Below are 15,779 nucleotides of genomic sequence, written 5' to 3' on the forward strand. Positions count from 1 at the left end.
ATGTTAAAGTTATTGTTTTTTCTTTGCTTTGTTGGAGTTTGTACCCCTGTAACTGAAAAACAATACGTAGCAACGATAACTAAAGCTAGCTAACTACAAAGTGTTTTGCAGGGTGGAACCTTATTGCTAAGCATTTCATTATAACTAAGTTCTTAATGAACTCACCTGGTTAAATACGGTTATAAAAAAATAAGAATCTGCAAATAAACCAGACCAGATAACTAACCTTTGTAAGAATGTTGACAACTAAGAAGATAACTAGACAACAACAATTCACATCATGAATAATTTGGAGAGTAATTTTAATAACTAATCCCTCTCCCTACTGCCATATTGTATGCAGATGCAGGATGCCAGACAGACCTAACCATGGATGACATTGAGAGGATGGAGGATTTTCTGAAGCAAACCACAACAGAGCTGGATGATCTTCGGACTAAAGCACCGGACACACAGTTTAGCCAAGAGTCTTTTCAGAAGAATGAAGACAAGACAAAGTTTTACACTGGGCTCCCCAACTTCTTAGTTTTAATGCAGGTTTTTCAACTGTGTGAGCCTTATATCACCTGTGGCCATTTGTCTGTGCTTTCTAAATTTGAACAAGTAATTTTAGTTTTTCTGAGGTTGAGACTAAATCTTCCTCTGAAAGATTTGGCTTTCAGATTCAACGTCTCTTACTCCACTGTTCCTAGAGTTTGGCACAAGTTAATTGGCATACTTCATGAGAGATTGCCAAACGACAGTCATTGTGGAGCACCTTGGTACCGAGGTCGTGGACCCAACCGCTAACAGAAAAGTTGTATGCCTTTCATTTGTTTTCTTGAGTAGAAGGATGTCTGGAGGACAAGGTAGTTGCTTATATCTACTGCCTCGATAGCAGGCAAGTCTTTCAATTCAGTTGAAAAATCGCTCCTCTTCATAACATAAGGATCACGTCCAACATATGTTGTGAGTTTCTGTTTATACCTTTCTCTCGTAATATCGTCTAAACTCGCACAGTACGGGCTTTCCTCCATCTCATCCATTCTGCTTTTCACTTCCTGCCCTCCATCTGGATTTCGCACGTCATCGGAATCACGTGACTGCAAACAACCTATTATTAGCCATGTTACTGTGTAATAGTTTTTATTAACGTCTACTTAGAAATAGTTCATATGTTGTTAGGGACCTGTAAAATGAAGGGTTATATTTCAGGCTTTACCTGACAGCATTCCACTTCAATGAGAATACAGGACTCCCAAGGATGAACTGCGGTACACAGTCCGCTTCCCCAAGGCCATTGAGCCAGTGAAGAACACCATGTTGTTGTGAGTAGAAATTGTCACATTTTGACTAGATAACTTTCCTTCAAAATGTTGTTTGATTGATTGATTCATTCATTCATTCATTCATTCTAAAAACTTTGACCAAATATTAACTGAATGTACTTACTAGGTTATATTGACAAGCTTCTGAACCTCATCTTCATTAAGACCCTGTTCCCTTTGTGGTGGAGCTGAACCAGTGTAATCACCGTCTCATCAGGATACTCGCACTGGATTCTCAGCATCACACAGGAAGGTAAGAAAACCCTGTTGCGTCTTCCTATCCTAAGTAGCCCCAGCAACAGCTTACTAACTGCCTGTAGGCCAGGTAGCAGGCACGCCTGTAGTAAAACAGTAAATTTTTAATGCTCAAATGTTTTGTGAAAAACTCACAACCAGTTGTCCATCCCTCCCTCTGCTTTTGTCTTAGATTTGTCTTACATTGCTGTCAGAAGAAGGATGAAAGGAGGATGAAGCCCTACTGGTCTGCCCAGCCTCTCTTCAGCTGACAGCCTTTCTACTCTAGATTACATCAAAATGCTTAGTGGGTGAAGCCTCCTTTGCACTATTCAGCTTGTGTTGCAGTCCATCTCCAATGCTGTAAGTAGCTTATTCATTCATTATCTGATCAAATGTTGTGTGAGAAATGCAACACATGTTTTTGACCTGTCTTCCCTCTCTCCCTCTGCTTTTGTCTTAACAGTCAAATACTTAATCGCTGTCAGGAAGAAGTCCCACTGTCACTGTCCTTCACTGGAACCAAGTGATGAGGACTGTAACTCTATGCTTTGATTAAAATAGTCATGGTTAATGTGAAAGTCTCCTTTTCTTCATTCAAAATTGTGTGTTCACACACACTTATTGTTGTTTGTATACACTCAATATTTATTTGACTCTTTTGAACTAATTAAAGACAGTATGAGGGATTTATGTGGGATTTTACACTTTAAATTCTTGGATTTATTAAATTTCTAAATTGCAATGATAAATCAAGAAGGATCTGTGCATGTGCACCTCAATGACAGCTGCCAGTTTTATGAGGATTAGAAAAGCTTTACAATAAAGCAGTAGTTACAGTGGAGATTCAGCATTATGAGTAGCTTTTAATACAAATCAGGTGTCTTTGCTAACATTGTATGTGTATGATTGTTATTGTATCAATGAATGATATGGCTAGTGGCATGTATTGTGTAACTCCCTATTCAGTAAGCATCTGATCGAAGTTGCTGGAGGGAGGATCTCGACCTTGGTCTTTACAACATCTGAATCAGAGGGTTCATAAATATAGTAGGTATGTTTCATAAACGCTGAATCATACCAATTCTCCCTGCTTGTGCCATCTCTCCGGTCTCTGGTGAGATAATTTGTGTGACACAGTTAAGATTGGACAGTGAGATGTCAATCAAGTGTCACTTGACCACGCCCTCACATTCCTGACAAAATGGTCTGATCAGCCAGATGAGCTGTTTTTGCTTAATATGCTCACCTCCCCATCTGATCCAAAACTAGAAACTGGAGAAAAATTCCTTATCTGTAATGTCATAGTAATGTACAGTAAGGAGCTACTCTATTATACAATGAATAAAATATTTTGTGGACTTATGTAATGTTTATCTAAACCTTTACAGACTGTTGAGCTTCATGTAATAGTAGTGCTATCTGACCCTAATTAGACTCCTTATCCAAAGAAAATCATCTCAAGCACTGTCATTATCACATTTAACATATTTTCCAGTTCTTTATCATCTTGTCTCATTGCTGACCATGGGAGACAGTGGGAATGTTAACTAGTAAAAACTTAAAGGAAAAGTCCATACATAATATACTCAACACTGCTGGCGATGCATTGCATTTCTGGGCCCATTTTGTTGTTTGGTGGTGTATTTGTCTTGTTCCTGCGGTTAACTGGCTTTCTAAACAGGTGTCAGTCCCTCAGAACCAGATGAAATCAGCCTAAAATCAAGTGTGATTTTAGGGTGCAAAGGTTAATCACATTCATTTACATTCAGCAAGGTGTCCTGACCACATTTTGCTGGGGAGTTTCACAACTGCAATTCTCCCTAAGCAGCTGCTTTAAACCTTTTAATCAGTCAGGTTTGCAGCGTTTGATTGATACACCTTCTGCCAGCAGCTTTGCCTCATTTGATATTGGATAGCTGTTGTTTCCAATCAGGGATACAATATTTTACTGGTGCGTGCAAGTGGATTTAATACTCAAGATATTCATGAAATGCCTCGTTTAACTAAATCAAATTTGATTGAAAAACAACATGAAGTATATTATTCTCATCCTTAGAAAGTGTTTATTATAATAAAAATTTATGAAACTTAAACTTACGTTAGGCCTACTAGAAATTGAAAAAGAAAAGTGGGTTTGAACCTCATAAATACAAAATGATGTCAACAGCTATTTGGCCTATTGGATCACAAATATTGGTGATATAAACTATATTTGTTGCTTCATATGACTATATAAGTGGGAACATTTCAGATGAATTCAGAGTAAATTGATTGCTACAGTCGTGGCAACACCTGGGGAACAAGGGATAGGAGTATTCGCCTGATGTGAGCAGTGTTGGGCGGTTATAGTAATGTGATTACTTTTTTCAGTAAGAAATAGTGTAAAGGATTACAATTTCAAATTCAGTAATTACATTACAGTACAAATCGCAGTAACGCTCCGTTACTGCGTTACTTAAACCACAACCACCCCTTCAACCTTTTCTTTTCTCTCTTTTGAAAATTTTGAAATTCCCTGTATGTTTTTTTCCCCCAAAATCCCTGTCTGTGTTTTTTCATCATAGGTACTACGTTAAGGACATGCACGCACAGGTTTACACCGGCTGTTAGCTAAAAAAAAAGATGGTGGGTGAGGGTGAGACGCAAACTTTCAGTAGCTGTAAGTATTTCCATTACTCTGAATTTATCTCAGTCAAGGATGCAAAGGACATCATTGTTCATTGTAACCTTTGTGTGGCAGAAAAACACTTTCCACAGTGAAAAACACATCATCCAATTTATCAAAGCGTCTAACAGCCTATGGCAACACAGCAATGTGAAACTCTACTGCCAACAAAACGTAAAGTAATGTAAGGAGTAATCCACCTAATACTGTTCCTGTTGAGTAATTAGTAAAGCAATGTGATTACTTTTTAAATGAGTAATAAGTAAAGAGTAATTGATTACATTTTCCGACTAACTTGCCCAACACTGGTTGTGAGACTGATGGATGGAAAGATACAGGCAAGGACAGCTAGACTGATGGGTAGGTGTATAGAGAGGTTGATGGATGAAGTGCTGACCTTTTGTGAATGTCAGTAACTATAGGTGTGTAATCCCACCTCTGTTCTCAGCCCTTCATTATGGAGACATTGGCTTTTCTAGATGCCTAGAAAGTGTTTACAAAGATCAAGATAAAGAAGAATTAGAGTGGTGCTGTTTCTGTTACTGACAACCTCATGCTCAGTCAAAGTGCACCGCTACATACATTATCACTGTTTCCAAGCTGCAGCAGACCTTTTATTGGGATTTCAGTGTTCAGGTGTTTATCAAGCCCAATTCCAGAGTCATAACATTTTCTTTTTAATATACTCGCATAGCACAGTACTTGCGAGAGGTCATTTTATACTTGCCAGACATATTCTATGAAATAGTATTGCTTAGCCAGTCTTTCAGATCAGAAGTTATTATTTGAACTCACCCATGGCTGCCCATCGTCACACAGTCGTCACCTTACCCACAACAGAAAATTTGTCCCATACAACAAAAATTCTTCCAGCCTGCATTCCAATAGTTCTCAGTGACATTCATTTTAGTGTGCATTACAAATTTAATTTGATATGATTTCTCATATTGTACTCTCGCATTTTGTTTTGTATGTGTCAATAATAATAGTGTCTGGTGTCTGTGCTGAAAGAGAGAAGCAAGCCATACCTCTTCTCAGACTGGACTCACATTTGTCAGTAGCAGGGGTGCAGTGGAGGGCTATTGCTTAATTTTGGAATGAGCTTGTACTTGGGATGATCAATCTTTTAACAAAATATAGCTGCATAAACCAGAGCATAAATAAGCCGGAGTGGAGGTTCAATATGTACATCCGCACATCCCGTACACACAGAATGAAGGAAAGAAAGAAGATGAGCATGCCTTGCTGTGCACAGGTTATACTTATGTGTTACTGTACAGACATCATCACAGTCTGACTCAACAGTGTGACGCAGTTGCTGCAGATTTTTCTGCGGCACATTCACGCCGACAAAAAACCCAAACCCCGCCCCGCATGGGCAAAGCCACAATGGGTGCTTCCCCATGTCCATAAATGACCCTAGAACAGTGGTCAGCATTGGGGTTGCAAAAGAGCACAGACATGTTTCTCACCTCTCACCATGAAAATTATGAGACAATTGTCTTGCTCTCTTATCTATTTTGTGTAGCAGAAAACCTCCAACTCCCTCACCTGTAATAACTGCCAATTGGTGAGGGAGAGGGATTTCATAATGCATTTCAAAGAATGGCCATGATCCTAAAACAATTTAAAGGCCTTTTAATTATTTTGCATGATTTTCACAACATTTAACTCACAGATTACATCTGCTTGGAGAATAGGCCAAATAGGCCAAAACATACTGTACAATATTTCAAAAGCAGTTGTTGATGTTGGTAACTTCAGCAAATAAGCTGAAGAAAATAAGATTTTTGGTGTTACTGTTTCTCACCTGGTGATAAGCCTGTTGTCTCTGCCTCTCTGCTCCGCCACTGGCCCACTCTCCTCATTTTGCTCTGGCCAATCAGATTGGAAGCCACCTCAGCCACGGATCCAGCAACTCGGAGAGTTGACAGCTACTTCAAGTTATGAAGTGAACAGAAAAATGTTCAAAGGTTTCTTCTTTTCGTCATGGAAGCAGTAGTTTCCTTGGGTTGAAATTGATGAATCAATCCCACGCTGTTTGTACCATTTGTCAGCAATTTCCAAATAAGGCGGATCAAGCTGGCTCATTTTTAAAGGCACCAACAGTTACCATGAACACACACTCCACATAAACAGCTGGCAGCACTTAGCATTTAACTTCGCAAAACGGGTAGATGACAGGTCAGGTCCGATTAATGTATTAGCAAGATGGATGAATGGAGACTTAGTGGCCTCATGAATTTGCCTTCTGGTTTTAGTTTTTTTTTTTTTTCCCATGTTATTGCTGATTACATTTACAGAAAAGCTTCTGTCAGTTAGTTATGAGGGCTCATCTATGAAGACAGTAAGTGCAACATGGGCCATTTTATACTTTGGAATTTTACAGCGTTGTTAAAAATCATAAATGTATTAAAAATCAATAAATTATTTAGTTTTTGTATATTTTTGTGTCATTTTGTCAATATACATCTATAATTCTAAATTTCTGAAAAGTGCATTTGTTTCTTCTTTCCATTTTTGCCTGCTGTGCCAGAGAAAATAAACTAGGAGCAAGTAAAGCAGTGCTCTGACATACTGTCCCGACCAAGCAAGTGGATAACATTCGTAACATCTAACACTGTAAAAACCTTGTGACATCAATTTTGGTGATTTTCATGTTTTATCTTCTTTATCACATGGTCTTCTAGGATGAGAAAATTATTCGACCCTTTGGTTGATGAAACCCTTTCAAAATCATTTGGGTAAACTCAAAAACAGATGGCCATTAAGCCAAAAACAAGGTTTTTCTTCACTACAGAAAAGTTGATATTCTGGAGATACAAGGTTTTTACCGACAGCAGTGTTTTTTAAGATAACTTACTTTAGTTCTCAAATAATCTGAATTTGCCTTATTGCTTCTAAAACACTATTGTGGGATGTGCTGAATCTCTTTCATCGAATACTCCTGTGGATTTGATGTTTTCGTCTAAGCGCTACAGTAAAGGCATTTGTTGCTTTCTTTCTCCCCATCTCTTCCCTCCCTGTGTTTCCCCCTCTCAGCTTGTGGTGGTGACTGCAGAGAAGGAAGAGCTGTTCAGGATCTCTCCCTGGGCCAAATATGTTAACAAGGGGCTAGACTCCAACACCTATGACTGGGTACACTGGGATCCTGTCCAACCATTCCTGGTAGCTATCCAGTTTGTTTGTACTGTATGTATATGAGTGCATGGGCATGCAGGAGGCTCACAGGTGTTGCATCCCTGTGCTTCCCTCGTCAAATGTGTCTCTCCAGAACTTTCTTCTTTCGCTGGACGATATTAACATTTTCTGAAGAGATCCTCTGGGTGGCTGCCACCCACTCTCCCTCTTTTTCTCTCTGTCTCTCTCCAACTGTCTCCTTTACACACACAGATACACTCTATCTCTTTTGTCAGTAAGTGTGTGGGCACAGACAGACATGAGTCACCTAATCAAATTAAACAGTGTCTGACAGCCATGAAAACATGATGACAACAGCAGCTTCTTGATGTTTGTGTTTTTTCCTCAAGGAGAATCTAGTTAACAGTGATGACGTAAAATGGACTAGAATTGGTGATGATAATTATGGTGATGATGATGATGATATTTTGAGTTTATAGATATTATTTTCTGAATTAAGTTATCTGTGTGTTGCAAATTATAAAATTTCAAGTCTGTAATGAAATTTAGTTTTTTGGAGTTTTAATGGCTAGATTTAACTACTTTTAAGTAAACTTGCAATTTCAAAACTACACTGACATACCTCCAGCTTTTGAAGGCACTCAGCATGATGCAAGACTTAACAGTGTGAAATAGACCTAGAAGCAGAATCTAGTTCCCCAGTTCCCAAGCAATATTGAAGTCATGCTTAGAGTAAGCTGCAATGCTGGCCGAAGGCGTGCAGATAAACTCTGTGTGAGTCAATGATCAGTGTTTCTCTCAGCCTTCCTTGTGGTACGTATGAGTGCAGCTAACCACACATTCTGCTCCTGCTTACCTCCACTCCTCCTCACTTTCTCCTCTATGTCTCCTCTCTTTCACACTAACCTTACCTTTTTTCCCCTCAAGTGCTTTTTTTTTTTTTAATCCTCCAGCAAACCTCACTTTCTCCATTGACCTTCATTTTCTCCTAAACCTAACCCCACTTTACCCCTGGTTTATGCTCTTTGTCCTCTAGCTATATAATATCTTCTTTTTTTTCCTGCTGTTTTCTCCCCAGCCTTACTGATCATGCTGTTGGAATGATGTAACATTGCTTGAGGTGTGTAACACAATGTCTTACGGGGGCTGAGAAAGACAAACAAACCTAACCGAATACATTTTTATCATTTTTCCAGGGTTCTCTATCCTTGTATATCCAGCTTGTTCAGCTTAGGAGGCATATGATGGTTTATTGAAGCTAACCTTCTCCATCTCTGCCCTGCTGTTCCCGTCTTTCTCTCCAAACTCTGAGTCATGAGTTCTGAATGTTTAATAGCCTTTCCCACTCTCTCTCCCCAACAAATTTTGAAATTTCTCTTCCCCTTTCCCCACCTCCGGCTTTCTCAACAGCATGAGCACTCTCGTCCAAAGCGTCCTCGCTCCCTGAAAATCTATGAGGCCCACGTTGGCATAGCCTCTCCTGAGGCAAAGATTGCCACCTACGAGAACTTCACCGTCGATGTCTTACCACGCATTAAGGACCTGGGTGAGCAGCTGTGTGTGTGTTGGGAGTCGGGGAAACGCTGGGATTATTCTCATGGCATTTCTACTTTTTTGGACAGCTTAGAGTGAAGAGTGACAGGAAAGATACACAGCACAACTCAAACTCACTACTTCATAAGTAGCATACACTGGTATGGCATGCAAACAATACAGTAGCCCACTACTGAGCACCAAGACTCTGTGTAATGGGCATTTCTGTGTTTATAGTAACAGGTAAAGGTTTGGGCAGGATGAATTTTTGGAAAGAAAGTAGGGCCAAAATAGCTTATTGTCTGCCACAGATTTGGACTAGTGGTAGTCAAGCACTTTATGGAAACAGACTGACAATTAGCCAGTTTGCTGATTGCCAGTTGCAAGGAGACAGACTGTTGACATCCAGTGGGAAAAGGCTCCTCTCTGGGCCCAAGCAACTGAAGACTGTGTGCAATCGCTGCTGGTACACAGCTCTCGTACTCAGAGTATTCTCTATTAACATCAGTGGGGAGGCTTTGTGCTGTGTGCCTTTGTCTCATAACATGGTTGCTCATTCTGCTTGAGCCAGCAGGTCTTTATATTGCAGACTTCCCAACAGTATCTCATCCAGAAGCCTTGTCCATTCTCCAACCCACTTCTTATTGGCCCAGCACAGTGTGGTGCTCGTTTCTCACATAGTTTCCAAAAGTCCAAAGCTGTATCCAGATTATGAAGTTACACATAAGTCTATCATGTAATACATACACATGCTGGCAGTGTATATTCCATCATTCTAACAGTTCTAACATTTTTTCGGGTTGGCAATAGATATTTTGACATTGTTCTTTAATTATTTTTTCTTGTAAGCTGATACCCAACGGGAAACTGCATCTTGCAAAAACAATCCTAGTGAGAGCTGTGCAAGCAACTACTGCACTTTACTAAAATTGCTGACATCACGTCCTGATGTCTCTGCAGGGCGTGGGGATTCAGAGGGATGAGAGGAAACATATAAAGACACTTACATGGCCTCCTGTGCTCCAAGGCGTCGTTCACTGGTAGAGTCTAGTGGATTCAAATTGAGAACCAAAGGATTCACAAAATTTAGGCAGGAGATAATAACTCACATTACATCACATCATTATTCTTCAGCTGGGGTTAGGGTTAGGTCTTCTACAAAGGAAACGTGTCTTATTAAATCAACCCATATTGATAACTTTGTGTGAATGTTAATACAGTCCACTAAGAAGGTCAAAGTTGCAATGTAATCATCATTGGAGTTCCACCGTGCGCAAATGTAAAACAAAATGGCATATCAGTGCAAAAAATATGTACAGTAATTAAGCAATATGTATTATATATTGATGTATTGAATATACTGTAGCTACAGGTCAACCGGGTGGGACAAAATCAATTTTTCTGTGTTCAGTTCTCTTATATAGAAAGCAGCCTCTTCACTTGCTTGAGTAGTTGTTGGAATATTCATAGTTTAGTAGATGAAATTACACAATACACTAGAATTTGGATTCACAAAGCTCAGGTTAATGTGTTTAGTCTTTTTCAAAAAGAAAAGCATTGAACTGAACCCCTCGTTCTGCTGACAGTTGTGATGCTTGCACCTGACATAAATGCTTTTGACTGGCAGGTCAGGCACCAATCTTTAATTCATGATTTGGTGTGTGCATGCATGTGTGAGCTGTTCGCTTTTATGTCGGGTGGTTAAAATACCCTTAAATTAGAAAATTGAGGTTTATTCTCCTGGCCTCATAAAGTAAAGTCTTATTTTTAGGTTTATGGTTAGAATTATGGATATGGGGTTGGGTCCAGGTTAAGGCTAGGGACATTTTACAGTTTTACTTTTTTTTTTAACATTTTACAGCACATTTTACACTTAACTAACACCTGACACTACCTGTAAGACATGCCATGTGTTCAGCACAGTGGATGCAGAGTGCAGGGTGTGAGCAGTGGTACAGAGCTGGACTGTGGCCTAGAGCAGTGATTCTCAACCTTTTTCATATCAAGGACCTCTAATTTAGTTCACATTAGGGCCACGGACCCCCATTTGATGAGATTTTGTCTCTCGGACCTAAATCTGAGAATATCTTCGTTGTTAGATATGATTTTTCCAGAATTCCATGACTAGCTGTATTGTAGATAGCGAGATAACAGTGAAACTATGACCAAAATAGTCATTCTTCTACATTCTCTAATTGTGTTAACTTCTTGTAAAAAGAAATAATGCTTAAAGTTTAACACTTCATCAGTTTGCTGGGGACCCACAGGAACCCCCTCAAGGACCCCTGGTGGTCCCCGGACCCCACGTTGAGAACCACTGGCCTAGAGGTAGGAGTCTGCGCTGCTACTTTTAAGCCTTGTAGGCCAGATCCAGAGAGCAGCAGGATGGCAAAGAGACTAAGGAGACTGTCCTGCAATCTGAGGACCCAGTTTCCACTCTGCTGAAGTGTCATTTAGCAAAATACTAAATCTCTATCAGTTCCTGTGGCGCCGTTCTATAGCTCACCTCCCTGCGCTCTGTGGGGAGTTACATGGGAAACATTTGGAGAGTTTATGACCAGGTGGGCTGGAAGAGTCGCAGGCAGTTGCAGGTGTTGCAGAGAGGACAGGGGGGAGCCAAACCAGCCATGAGCTGCTGTAGTATAGTTGGGAAAGGACGAGAGCTTGAGCAAGGAGCTTGGTCGAGCCGAACCAAGTCCCGGGTGAGGTTAGCTGGAGGACGACATCGTCTGGACAGAGAGGAGTGAGAGGAGTAATCAGCGAGGTTACACAAGTTTGTGGGAGAGTGGAGCGGGATCACGGTTATTTGGGAATAAGTGCTTCAGATGTCATCAACCCTCTTTTCAGACTAGCTGACAAAATACTCTAGTAGATAAAGAGGAGGGAGTGAAGGTGGAGAATAGCTTCCGGAAGGTAGAAGCAGAGGATTGGATTTAAGTGCTAGCCCGAGTTCACCCTAGCAAAGCTTAGGCATGACCATCTTTACTGCTCTATTGTCAACCACTTCAAAGGATCTTAAACTTCCTGGGACATGGCTAGCTATTCCGCATCTCAAAGTATTTACACTGTACAAATTGTCTCAATGTAAGTCCGTGTAATGGGCTGCTGTGGACATGAAATGAGTGCTAAGGAAAAGATGAAGGAAGCTGTAAAGTGGATTTGAGAAAGTGAATGTTCTCAGCATCTGAGGCTTTAGAGGGAGAGAGAGAGAGAGAGAGAGATTTTTTTCCTGTCCTGCTCTCCTCTCTCACTTGCACACTAACATTCAATGGATTATACACTCATTGATAATTGTGATAATAGTGTGTGTTTGCATTGTGCGTGTGTGTGTGTGTGTGTGCGCACGTGAGCATGCACGCACAGTTTTGTAGGCACTTTTCAAAGAGTTTTCAAATTGCTTTGTAGATACACCATAAAAGGAAGACATTACATCAATTGAATAAAAGAAATGGAATTGAATTTAAAAAATGAAAAAAGATAAAAAACGTCACACAAAAAGAACCAGGAAAGCACATTAAAACAATTACTCAAAAAACAAGCCTGTAAAAGTGAGAAACTCTCCAGGCAAGTTCTTCTTCAGACTGCTGCGTCTGCCTCACATCGGGTTAAAAGGTCTGTGATGAGCTAACCATGCCTTTTAAAATGATCAGCAAAATCTTCAAATTAATTCTAAAACTATTTGGTGGCATTGGTAAGGATGCCAAAACTTAGGGGTCAAAACTTAACGTCACTGTTAAAGTTAACCGTTAAATTTCTGACTCTCTATTGATTTACTAGTGTGGCAAACATTGTGGCAGTTTGATGACCAAATAGAGTGACTCAGGGTTTGACTTTATTGAGTTGTGACACATTTTGAGACAGACAGCACTTGATATCTACAAGGCATTTTTTGAACAATATCTTTGGGACACACTGACTTTTAATAATAATAATAACCTTTATTTGTACAGCACCTTTCATACACAACATGCAGCTCAAAGTGCTTTACATCAATAGAAGGCAGATAAAAGACAGATAAAAATTAATATAAAAGAACTTTTGACACGTACTTTGACGTACAGTATCGCCTAAAACCAATGGTAAGATGGATCAAAAATACCTGAATACAGCAGAATTTTTCAAAATAAGAGATAGTTCCCAGACAGGCAGTAGAATGTTCCACCTACAGTTCAACAAAAAATATCAGGTTAAGAAAACCCCCAGAAAATTCTCACACTACTTCTTCAGCAGTATGACTGGGGAGAGCTGCTAGTGTTATTACATCAATTAACACTAGAATTATGACACTCATATTCACTTAAATTAAGATTGTGTGAAATATGGTAAGAAGAGAAAGTGGCGTACTTTCATCTTTAAATGCTTTTTGACATTTCAACATTAGGTCTTTCAAAGCGCCATACACCTGTGGTAAGTCTTCGTTAAAGTGGATAATTCTTAAATTATGAGAAGCAGCCAATCTAGCGTGGTCCAAGAGAGTGACTTGCTGTTCAGCGTGTTTCTGAGATACCTTGCTAGCAATTACACTGGCAGCTGCCATAAAGGTTTCTAAAATATTACTGCTAGAGGTAGAGTCAGGAATATGACAGCAGGCAAATGCACAAAAGGAGAATTGAGGCATTAAATGTTAAAATAAACACCAAACATTATCATTGCCTCCCCCACCTGCCAAAACATGCAGTGCAGTTGATGAAGTTAAATTACTGTGCCTGGGAGAATGTGTGTGTGTGTGTGTGTGTGTCTAGTCTAGTCTAGTCTTGTTTTTATGTATAGCCCCTTATCATAAGCATGTCTCAAAGGGCTTTACATAGCATCATATACAGTATCATACTACATCATATATATATATATATATATCTACACACACCATATAGGTTACATACTTCATATACATACTACACATAATTTTACTAGATTATATACATTATATACGATACTGCACAAACACAGCTTGTCTGTGGACTATGGGAGGAGACCGGAGCACCCGGAGGAAACCCACGCAAACACGGGGAGAACATGCAAACTCCACACAGAAAGGACCTTCTTGCTGTGAGGCAACAGTACTAACCATTGAGCCACCGTTCTGCACAAGAACAGACAGAGAGGTGGATAGTCTATTCTTAATGCACATACATTGGCAGCGCTGTGCATTTTCATCTCAGGCTGGAGTAGGATTTTGGGCTTTGAAATTTGACTTGGCAGCTGCGCTTTGTTTGGTTCTGCTGTGAACATTATGGGCACAGACCAAGCTTAGGCTTCAACTTCAGTTCCGCACAGATCTCCAAAACACGGTGCTGAGAGGTTCATGGACTGTCCTGAGGGGCCCTCTGACAGTAGGTGGAGGAGGGGGGGGGGGGGGGGTGATAGCAGGCTGGAGTGACACCAGGGGCTGATAGCAGGAAAACCACTGACTCTCTACCTCTCTCACACACAAACGTACACACACACATACACACACATATGGTGCTGAAAGGAGGACAAAGCCTGAGGGTCTCAGTGGGGAATCCACTATTGGAAAGATGGATTTCTGAGTGGAGGCACCTCTCTCTCTCCCTCCCTCCCTCCCTCTCTCTCTCTCTCTCTCTCTCTCTCTCTCTCTTTTCCCCTCCCTTATCTCCTCCTCTTTCTTCATCCCTCTCTCAGAGCGCTGCAGGGTGAAAACTTGACCTGCTGCAATCAGGAAGAAATGTCAAATACACACACACACACACACACACACACACACACACACACACACACACACTCTTCTTGCACAAAGTGGATACTCACATGTTCTTTTTGCCAACCTTTCTACCTAGGGTACAACTGTATCCAGTTAATGGCCGTCATGGAGCATGCCTACTATGCCAGTTTTGGCTACCAAGTCACCAACTTTTTTGCTGCATCCAGGTAAAAGACAAGTAATCTAAGGAAATATATGCCTTACTACTATTTCATTTGTATGCACTATATCCACTAATATAGATTTTCTGTGTTTTTATTTTGACTGAGACCGAGGGGTGCGGTGAGAAAATGAAGGGTAGGGTACTTGGAGAGAGAAAGTGAGCAAGAGAGAGACAGAGTTAGGCACACACAGAAAAAGGAAAGAAAACAGGGTCATGTGGAAACTGACCACCAGTTGACCTGTATTTGAACACGTCCTAAGCAGACCTGGCACAAACACAAACACACACCCACACACACCTCTGTGAGACAACCCTAATTATAGCCTTATTGGTATAACAACAACACCAGCAGCTCTCTAATTGCCAATTAACTCAGGGTCACTGCTGTTATCTCTCAATCTCGCCGGCCTCCCTCCTATGGCCCCGACTCTTCCACTAGGAAAAGAGGGAGCTTTATTCCTCCCCTTCCCCATTCCCCCCATGTGTGTAGACCGAAAGCAAAGTGGTGTTTAATTTGTTGTAGTTCTGTTGAAAAGCTGTGCTATAGCAAGGGACATGACAATAAGTAAATGGTTATCGTTTTGCGTTTTACTACAGAATTGTCTGAGCTCCTGCTGCCTCGGCTGGTCTATATTCTGCTCGACTGCTACTAAATCACCTTAACCCTCTCCCAACAACAAACACACATAACCACATATAACATACACATACACACAGTGAGCCACTAAATCACACAAAGCAAATGTGACAGGATAGCTAATCTGACTGTAAACACATTTGCAGTTAATCCTGAAATAGAAAAGGCCCTAGAAAATACATAATAGTTATGGATAGAAAAAAACAAATTCATGTCTAGAGAGACAGAGAGTTTGAGTTGAGAGGATGGACCCGCTGTTTAATCCAAAATAACACAAACTCACATACAGACTCACAAATACACACACACATGCATATTTAAGGGTCTGCATGCCTGTTTGACAAGATATAGAAATGCACCTTACATAGATACGTGCA

At 40.4% G+C, this 15,779-nt stretch overlaps 1 protein-coding gene across 1 annotated transcript in view; it reads left to right on the forward strand.

The window, feature by feature from the left end:
• Window positions 1–7,251: 7,251 nt before the first annotated feature.
• The window catches only part of LOC139648035 (1,4-alpha-glucan-branching enzyme-like), a gene marked incomplete at its 5' end in the record, with an annotated part of 60,721 nt that continues 52,193 nt past the window's right edge, over window positions 7,252–15,779 (forward strand). Inside the window, 3 exons of the mRNA XM_071524080.1 lie at window positions 7,252–7,377; window positions 8,761–8,896; window positions 14,679–14,769. Of these exons, the coding sequence (XP_071380181.1) occupies window positions 7,252–7,377; window positions 8,761–8,896; window positions 14,679–14,769 (353 nt within the window). The remainder of the gene's footprint in view (window positions 7,378–8,760; window positions 8,897–14,678; window positions 14,770–15,779) is intronic.

Source organism: Centroberyx affinis, unplaced genomic scaffold, assembly GCF_046629955.1.
Source record: "Centroberyx affinis isolate AG114_WGS23_722 - 3 ecotype Tasmania unplaced genomic scaffold, CSIRO-AGI_Caff_v1 ptg001145l_1, whole genome shotgun sequence".
In the NCBI taxonomy this organism is placed as follows: domain Eukaryota; kingdom Metazoa; phylum Chordata; class Actinopteri; order Beryciformes; family Berycidae; genus Centroberyx; species Centroberyx affinis.